This window comes from Mytilus galloprovincialis, chromosome 7 (assembly GCF_965363235.1).
Source record: "Mytilus galloprovincialis chromosome 7, xbMytGall1.hap1.1, whole genome shotgun sequence".
NCBI lineage: Eukaryota > Metazoa > Mollusca > Bivalvia > Mytilida > Mytilidae > Mytilus > Mytilus galloprovincialis.
Genome location: NC_134844.1, coordinates 67,693,695 through 67,703,938, shown reverse-complemented (window position 1 = coordinate 67,703,938; position 10,244 = coordinate 67,693,695). Strand labels below are relative to the sequence as shown.

Genomic DNA, 10,244 nt, shown 5'->3' with positions numbered 1-10,244 from the left:
TAATATTTTTACCATATGAGGTCACTGATGTACTGTGTATGTATGTAAATCTCACTAGCTATAGATATTTGTTTCAAGAACAAAAAAGTAAAAATCATTTACTTCGAGTATCTACAATGTAACATATGATGTTTTATATCAGGAAACGTCAATTACTAATACTTGTGTACAGTGTATTTAATATAAACTGTGGAGAGCATGTGACATCGCACTAACAATGGAATTCTATGAACTCTATAGAAGGTATGGTATAATTATACAACACTGCATGGTCTTCAACAAAGAGCAAAATCCATAGCAAGCTGTTCATTGAACTGGCATGACAACATGTGAAAAAATTTCAAGACAGAAAAAATCTAAAGGCCTGATCAACTTTATTCCAATTCAGCAATAGCAATTGAGCTAATATTATAAATTTCAACATCTCACTGTTAAGCTTTAATAGCATCTTCGAAGATTTTTAACATAGATCTTATAAATGAAACATACTGAATAATATAAAAACAAACACATTGTATAATGTACTATAAAATTTATTAAGTATAAAAAAGTTTGCATATTAAGAACATATTGGTATTAAAGACCACAAAATTAAATGAACAAAAACTTTCATATCAATTATTCTTCTTAGTTTAAGACAGCTTGCTTAACAAAATGTATTGTGTCCTTTTTATTGTGTAAAGTGTTATATAAACCAACTAGATCTTCAAAATGAATAACAAGCAACAATATTAATTACATTCATTAAATTTAAATACAATAATGTTCAGCAAAAATATAATAATGTACAGCAAATGTGCGCTTACACTTTTGCGACATGTAAAAAAAATTATCCTAGATTCTCATTGTCTTGATAAAATCTACACGATTCAAAAAATTACATATACAAATCTATATTGAAAAAAACTTCTATACTTGTGCATGCAATACAATTTTCATGGTAGAGGGGTCTAAATACAGCACAAACAACATTTTCCTAAGACCAAAAAAGTTCAAAAGTATACTTTAACATAACTCATTTGTCTACATATATAATACCCTTTTATACTTTTTTCTCTGATAATATTATAAGTACTAATAATACTTTGCTTTCATTGAAAAAAAAGGATCTATAAAATAAAACGTTCCCTTGGAGAAACTACTATTACATTTCTGTGTCCAACTTTTACTTTTGCATGTACAAATCGACACTTGATTCTCTGGATAGGAATGAACATTGCAGGTCCATCTCTTACATATAAATCTGATGACCACACTTCTATTGGTTTACCATAACAGTGTCTTACATTGTCTGGTAGTTGTTGGAACCAATTAACTTTGGCTAAATAATGTGGATGTGCAAATCCATCAACAATAATAGAATGCATATAAATTTTTACAATTTGTCCTGGGTGAGGTGTCATATCAGTACAATCAGTATCAATAGCGCCTTCTTCATTACACCAAAACGCCAAAACATATGATGATCTATGACTTCTACTTGTCTTAGATCCTATTAAACTACCATTAACATATAATTCTTTGCATACTTTAACAGATGTACACACAGTGAACTCATCATGGTGATATAATGTTGAATACAATCGATCAAGCCATTTTATCTCATTATCATTTAAAATATCATCCTTAAATTTTGATGCAAAAATATTTGTGGCTACATCATAACGTCCCTCAGTAATGGATGTATATTGAGAGGATAATTCAAGAATACTTGGTACTATTTGAGCAGATATTACACCCAATGTACCTCTCTCTCTTGTTGTATTTGTCAAGTCATTAAATACTGTTTGAAAATGTTTGTCCATATGCATATCCTCTTCCCTGACCAAAGACTCTTTCAAAAATCTTTTCATTAACTGTACTTCAATGTTCTTTTTATTGGTTTTGTATGAACCCAGTATGCCATTTTCTCTCTCAAAACTAAACAACCAAAATGAATACACAGGTCCAAAATCTAAAATACAGTCATACAAATGTCCATGCAAATGCATATTAGGAGTTACAAAATCTTGTCCATACAATTGTTCAAATTTCTTACAAAATTCTAACAATAGCCTATCAGCAACTTTAGCATTGTTAACAGTAATAAAAATTGAACATAATCTTCTACAAGCCAAAACGAATTTTCTCCAACAATCAAGATGTTCAGATGGTAATAAATCATACAGAGCATAAATTGAAAATAACAAAGTCCAATTCTTGTATTGATCTGCATTAAACGAACCAAAGGATGAAGAAAATTTTTTGGGTAGTCTCCCTATATCAGATGGACACTGAAAAGGTTCTAATCTCTCTTGTATTGTCCTAAAGTCATCATCACACAACAACTTTTTGGTCTTCCATACAGAAATCATATGTTTAGCCGTTCCTAAAAATAAATTATGCATGGGGTCCAGAGCGGTCATTCGAATCGGATCAAAATATACCAATTCAAGAAGCACAGAGTATCTTGTTCCAAAATTTCTTTCTAATGCTTCTTTGTCGCCTTTGCTGGTACTATTTTTCAATAAACAGCATTCTTCCCGATGACTTGCATTATCCCTACTTATCCAACTATCTCTATCAAAACCTCCATAATTTTTTTCTCCAACACCACCAGGAAATTTCTTTTTACATTTGTTACAACCAGCTGTGGCTGAATGTCCAAGAAACCCGCATAACTTTCTGCTGGCAGGGATATCACAACCAACACATATCAGAGCAAGTTTGAAACATTTTAGTATAGTAGGCGATTTGTATGAATACATGAAAAAACCTTCACACCAAGCAATCTTAAGCTCCTCAACAAGAGGTTTTAAAAATGTATTAGTCTTTGGTTCAACCCTCATATCAGGTATAACTCCAATAAGTAACATATTTTCCCTCCTAAATCTTTGAATTCTAGGAAGGTTACAAAAAGCTAAGTATATGGCACCAACTGAATATATAGTGTGTTCATATGGTTGAAACCAGTCTACATTTAAAATACAACCATAATTTCCCTCATTTGTAAAAAATTCATGCTTAATGCCATTAAATTCATGCCATATTCTACCATCATAGATATCATACATAATACCTTCTTTTGTTTCTCTTGTACGCCATTGTTCACATAAATCTTCAAAATTATTTCTCTTTACAAAGAAACTTAAGCTTGATTTAATTGATTTATAACAATAAATCTTATATGGAACAAGAATTTTTGAAGAACTATTATTAATTTCCTTCAAGAGGGGTTCATTGCATCTTTTTCTAAGATGTGGAAGGCGGTGGTTAGGAAACTCTACATATGAGCATGTATTTGAAAAACGTAAACCTTCAACTACATGAAAACAATCATCAAAGTCATACAAAGAATAACATTTAGTACAAACTACATACTGCTTAAAATCCAACATATTACTCTTTAAAAGTTTTGATAACTGGTACATATTTCCAGGAAAACTACTTTCAATCTTAGAACATACTTCTGAATTTGTAGATAACAGTTTAAAAAATGCAGATAAAATGTTCAACAGTAAGGTTACAGCAGCATCAGAAATATAATGAATACATTGCCATAAAACTAAAACTTTACAAAACCAATATGTTTGCTGTTTTATTTTTAAATCAAATTCTGATTCTTTATTATGATTTTCTTCTGAGCAAATATCACTATCAGAATTATGGTCAGATAAGTCTGAAAAATCATCATTGTCTGAATTTGCATCAAAATATGCCTGAATATCTTCTATTTCTAAATTATTATGAGATTTTGATAAAACATCATTCCAATTCCTTATTTGACCTAAATCAAACTCGACTTCTTCATCACTTATGTCATTTGGATTTAAATACTGAATACTAGTATGGTCTGTATTTGTGGCATCATCAGTCAATGCATTTGTATCACAGAATCTTACATTGCATTCTAATAAATGCCTACGAGCATGTCTGTCAGAAAAGACAGCATTACATTTTGGACATGCCTTCCGAGGTCGTTTTGCATTTGATGCCATTCTATATATATACTTGAAAAGTGACCAAAATAACTTGCACAGATTTGTTGGTGATAAGACAACTGTTGAACTAGGAGTAGTGGCTTCACGTCTTTGGGTATATGCTTTCTCAAAAGAAGTAGCGGCTTCACAGCTTGGTGTGCACGCTTTCTCCTAGGGAGTTGCAGTTTCTCAGTCTGTGTGCACACTTTCTCCTAAGTAGCTCATACACCAATAATCTAACCAAGTAATTGAAAATAAAAATTTTAAGCTAGAGCATTTTATAGCAGATTAAATTCAAAAGTAGTAAATTAACATTCAATCTAATCGATGAAAATTTATCTAAATTATTTATAGACCTTTAAGGTAAAAATATGTTTTTTTAAATGTTGGTATTAAGTTAAAACCAAAAATAAATCATATATATAACATAAATTAATTGTACAAGTGACTTATCAATATAACAACAATATCAATTATGTGAATGCAAACTTAAATTCAATACACTATTTTTCTTCAGCAAGTTGGCCGCAAGCCTGTGACCTCTCCGGTATTGTACCATGTTGGAAAATAGAGGATCTTTCTTCAAGTCTTCATAAAAATTGTTTGATTGTTTCCTTATTTTACATGGAACAGGTGTTTCTTCTGTGACTATTTCTGTTTCTGTTATACTGTTGGCTAGTTCCTGTTGTAGCTTGTTTTGTGCACATGTTTCTTTATACCTAAAGTGAAACAAAAAACCAAAATGATCTAAATGCCACTACATGTCAGGGCTGCTCCAGCAAATACCATGACGCTCCTTTTTTTTTGCAAGAAAATCAAATTGTTTAAATTTTGGCATTTCCTAATGGGTTCAGTATGGACTTATCACATTTTTATTCAAGACAGCATGGCGTACAATGAGTCACAAAGAGGATAAATCAAATAATATCACTAACTAGCAGAACTTTCTTGAAAAATGGCACAATGATTCATACAGATTAATGTATTAAAGTTATTGTCTGGAAACCAAAATTTGTCTCCGGAAGACAATGTCAACATCATCATAGCATTATATGAAACAAACAAAATATTGCAGTCTTATAAATATATTTAGTTATGGTGGTCTTTTTTGGAGTCGTCTTTTGTAATTTGAGTTTTTCAATTTGTATAAGACCACATTTTAATGTGTATAAGATCACAAGGTCATGTCTAGTTGATTTGGGTGACAATTTGAAATATTCCTGATTCCCCTCTGATTTTTAAAAGGATATAAATAGAATGCTGAAGAAAGTGTATATTATAAGTGTGTTTATCATGTTTATGTCTAGAAAAAAATCAAAAGATATTAAGCCTACCTTTGCCTTTTTTCTCTGCGTCGCTTTCTACTTTTTGCTTTAACCTTTTCTTTACTTATCTTTGTACGCTCCTTTGAAAAGAAAAATTGAAGAAAAATATAAATATTGCTCTTACCTAAAAAGAAACAAAAGAGAAGGTAATATGATAATACAGTTAACTCTCGTTGTCTAGAATTCAGTTGACTCGAAATTTGGATGAGTTTAAGTTTTCACTTGGTCCCGAACTTTGTTCCATATAATTTATAAATGTATGTAATTCGACTCCAGATGAGTCGAAATTGGATGAGTCGAAATTTTGGTTGAGTCGAACTAAATTTACAATCCCAAGGTTAACAAAAGCATTCAAAATTCATTATTTATCTCAAACTAATACACATATATGTCAAAACATGACCTTCAGCAATTATTTAAATGGATTTAAGAGGTAATCTAACGATACACATGTAAATAATTTTTTAGACACTGACCACTCTATTGATTTGTGATATGCTATTTCCATGAGTGTTTACCCAAGATTAACTTTTATAGAATTTTCCTAAATAATTAGTGATACATTTTTAATGTTCTTGGAAAAGTATTTAAAATGTTTTCAACACAATTAATTGTGATTTAAACTAATGAGCTTGGGTGTGTATAAAATAAGGATTATGACTTCCGTTGATGATCACATAAAAACTTCTCAATTGGTGTCTTTAATCTTGTTGTGTTTTCTTTTAAAAAGAGAGAGTGTATCCACGAAACCCACGAAAATTGGTATCCAAGAAATAATAATGAATCCTCAGTATCTCAACTTTGTTTTGCATGACTTAATAAAAAATGAGAAAGTGTCCCCATAGACACTGATGAAGCCCCTGGTTGCTGCCAAGCATACAACATTCATCATTAAGGGGCAAACCTAAAGAATGGTTAAAGTGAACGCCACCAAAATTAGATCTGTATTTTGTGGAAATAAGCATTATGTATATGTTTGATAATATTTGATTGTGAAAAAAAGGATAAAAGAGTACGGAAACTAAAGATTTTGCAATTTCTCTATTTACATTTCTATAAAGGGGCATTACTCTAAACCAATTAAAGTGCCAAACTTCTATCTTGATCTGTGTTTTGTGGTAATAATCATTTTGTATAAATTTGATAACATTTGGTTGAGGCTAATTGAGAAACATTTTGTAAGTTTCATTTATAAAGGGGCAAAACGTACAGATGGACAAGGTTAAAACCTCCTGGCCTCTCCACTTCATCGGAGGCATAAAAATTCAATGGAGAGAGAGGCGCATGCTATATATGTGTAAAAAAAGTTCTGGCTAGTTTGGTAGTTTTTATGGCTTACTGTGATTTCAGGACAATGTTTCTTGCATTTTGACTTCTGGTCAGGATAACATGTTGCTGTTTTACAATGCTCAAAACGAAAGGATCTATCTACTATAGTAAACACATCTCCATGATTGAGCTTCCCAGGTTTTGTAATTACTTGATTGTTTACTTTCAGAGGATAATCTGTACTGAAATTTGTAATCTTTGCCTACAAAATTATACAAAAGAAAACATATTTTAAGTGTGATAATTCTTTCCTTCACAAAATATGAAATCAATACATGGAATATATATTGGTCATTCATGTACATGTCAGTATGTCTTTTTTTCTCAGCTGATTTTTTTGTTTTACGTCAGCCCTATATCATGTGTATGTATTCACAGTGGTGTAGCTTTTTCTTTCTATATTGAAGACCATATGGTGACCTTTCATTTTTTAAAGGTGTTTTTTGTGTCATTGCGACATATAGTTTCTTTTTCACATGTTCATATACAATGTATTAAATGAGGTTAAATTTCAAAACTCAAGTATCACAAGCAGTATTCTGTAGTCTCTCATTTAAACAAAAAAGATGTCATTTATCATCATGATCTTTTTCACCAAGTGTCCAGTGCAATATGAATATAACATGCATATATATATGAAGTGTGTACAATGAAAGTCATTTAAGTGGCCTATAGTTGAGAACTATGTGTGTTTTGAAATATCCAATCATCTGGTCAGGAAGTACATATATACATGTATGTAGTATTAATTCATATCTATTTAATATTAAACATGATTGTTCCTAATTATGAGCTGGCATTTCTGATGATGAAAAATTTACAAAATATCTTTTTTATTTTCCTTCTTTCATGATTTCCAATTTGATAATCTTCAAATTATAAGACTGCAGTCTTATGTTTAAATATTTATTATGTACAAATTTATATGGGTCAAGTCTCAAAATCTGAACACAATATATATAAAAAAGAAGATGTGGTATGATTGCCAATGAGACAACTATCCACAAAAAACCAAAATGACACAAACATTAACAACTATAGGTCACTGCATAACCTTCAACAATGAGCAAAGCCCATACCGCATAGTCAGCTATAAAAGGCCCTGATAAGACAATGTAAAACTATTTAAACGAGAAAACTAACGGCCTTATTTAAGTAAAAAAAATGAACGAAAAAAAAATATGTAACACATAAACAAACAATAACCACTGAATTACAGGCTTTTTTATTGTTAAATAAAAAAAAACAATGGGATGATATATTTTGACAGGATGCATGCTATGTACAAAGTCAGAAATACGACATTTTTTTCAATTCTTTTGCTGTGTTTGAGCTTCTGATATTGTCTTTTGATAAGAGACTTTCCGATATGAATTTTCCTTAGAGTTATTTTTTTTATATTTTACTTTTTTCTAGTAATTGACTTCAGCTAAACTATTTAGTTTGGACTTTAATAGCATGCATAACATTGAAACTAAAACTAGTTTGGCATTATATATTCAGCAAGAACATGTATGATATATTATGTATATCAAAACTTATATATATATGATTCAATAATTACCTCTCCATTATCTAAGATCCAAATTCCGCAATGTTTGTTGGACACATTTGTATGATTGATAATTATGTCACAATCTTTGTCTCTGCAAACAAAGATATATCTACATGTAATTAAGTCATGCTTGTCCATGACAAGTTATAAAAAATATTTATATTCATATAAAAGAAAATGCATATATGCTCCCAGTTGAACATGCCTTAATTAATAAACCTTATCTTGTTTTTCTTTTTTAAATTGCTTGATGATTTAAGATGAATGATCATTTAATCAAACAATAAAGTTCTGTTTCTAACTTTTACCTACCCATAATTTCTATGCTTCCCCCAACAGATTTCATGAATATTTTTTTTCATACTCACAATCAGGAAACAACTACTTTAAACTCTTGTGTCACCTAATGTCTATAACACTTTTTTTTTTTTAATGTTTCCCAAATTAAAAAGCAATCCTTACAAGTTACATCACTAAAACTAACTTATAAATGAAATGCTTAGAAATGAAGTCATGCATCAATAATTAACATTTAATTTACATTGACCAAGGGGTCATTCAAGCCTTGAGCACTTTACAATATTCAAAGATTGTAAGAGAATGATAATCCCTCTCTTTATGATAACTAATGCTCCTACTTATTCATGAAGAAAGGGATTATCATTCTCTTTCATATACATATAAATATGTTTGAATTAATTGATCTTGTCAGCTTAAAGCTTACATCAGCATGACCAGGGCCCAAGGGACATACAAATTAATTTAATAAAGATTTTTATATTCTCACCTACCTTCCAAGCAAACAGTTTCTAACGGTTAAAGGAAACTTGGCTCCATCAATACCACTTCTTTCAATAACTATTATTCCTCCAAGCATTCTGAAATGAAAGTAATGCATTTCATAAATATAAAATCTATCGTTGCCCAGTATTCCATGCATTCATAAACCCCAGCATGAATTAAAATCAGCATGCACGTACAAATATAAGAATGAATTTTAAACAGACAAATTTTCTGGAGGTTCATCATAAAAATAAATTCAATCATTTCAACATATGTACATTGTATATGGACCATAATTTGGTATTCCGCCTTTGGTTTCTTTTTGTATCCTTTTTATAAGTTCTAAAACTTTAAGTTTTATTCTGTGGGTTGTGTTGGTGTTAGAATAGTATGAATGGAACAATTGAGTTTTTTGAGAAAAAATTAATACGTTTTGATTCACCGTTTACGTGACAGGAAACCAAGCAGGAAACCAATCTTTATTTTCTTTATTTTGCACAATATATTTCAAAAGATATAAATGTACACCATTACTAGTGATACTTGCTTCATGTTAAAGTCATAAGAAACGAGTGACCGGTGAAAAATAATGTTCTTCCAATTCTTGAACTAATGCATACTAACACAATAAATTTAGTCTTCTGTGCACGAATTTATTATTTTTTTCGTGTAAATTTCGTATAATCGTCATTTATTTTTCAATCGGTCAGTGTTGTTGTGAAAATATGGCAGGTAATTAAAGTTCGTGTTTTGAAGCCGAAGTTTAACGGTGGTCACCTGTTTGTCAACAATCAACAAATAATAAACAAAAAAGCATGGAAAGAGAGCACGTGTTTAACATGTAAATTCAGATAATAGTTTATTTTAAGGACATCCATGTGTATTGTGATCACCGGATTTTTACGAGATGGGTCACACTGAGGTCACTTTGCATACGGAAAATATGTCGGGGGAATAGCTTGCTGGAAGGAAGCAATTAAAATGAAGTAAACTTCTTCTAAATATGAATAAATTAAAGAATTTTCTTCAGAAAAAAGTATATGTACATAAGTTTAATAATGAAAACTATCCATTAAGTTATAAAAAAACATATGCATTATTTTTTTTATTTGAGGTTTCTTATGACTTTAATATTTAAAATCTATTTTCAATGTTAAATTAAAGGTTTTTTTAAACGCGACAGGAAACCATAAGAAACCAAAAGCATTTTTTCAGTTTTATTTTATTGCAAAATCTGCTTAAAATGATCTGAACAGTATACTTTTTCTTAAAATCAATCTTAAATGTAACAGT

The 10,244-nt window shown here is 30.2% G+C and overlaps 1 protein-coding gene across 4 annotated transcripts; it reads right to left on the bottom strand.

The window, feature by feature from the left end:
• Positions 1-512: 512 nt before the first annotated feature.
• LOC143083518 (uncharacterized) lies at positions 513-8,982 on the bottom strand. Of its 4 annotated transcripts, none has more exons than XM_076259770.1 (5): positions 8,481-8,584; positions 8,178-8,259; positions 6,624-6,815; positions 5,294-5,364; positions 513-4,678 (listed from the first exon to the last, which is right to left on the bottom strand). In XM_076259770.1, the coding sequence occupies exons 1-5, from the start codon at positions 8,528-8,530 to the stop codon at positions 4,429-4,431; spliced, it is 645 nt and encodes a 214-aa protein (XP_076115885.1). In that variant the 5' UTR covers positions 8,531-8,584; the 3' UTR covers positions 513-4,428. The 4 variants fall into 4 exon arrangements, 1 of the variants encoding a protein (XP_076115885.1); XR_012980760.1 differs by lacking the exon at positions 8,481-8,584 and adding an exon at positions 8,956-8,982 and having other exon boundaries at positions 4,634-4,678; XR_012980758.1 differs by lacking the exon at positions 8,481-8,584 and adding an exon at positions 8,960-8,982 and having other exon boundaries at positions 4,634-4,678.
• Between the last annotated feature and the right edge of the window lie 1,262 nt (positions 8,983-10,244).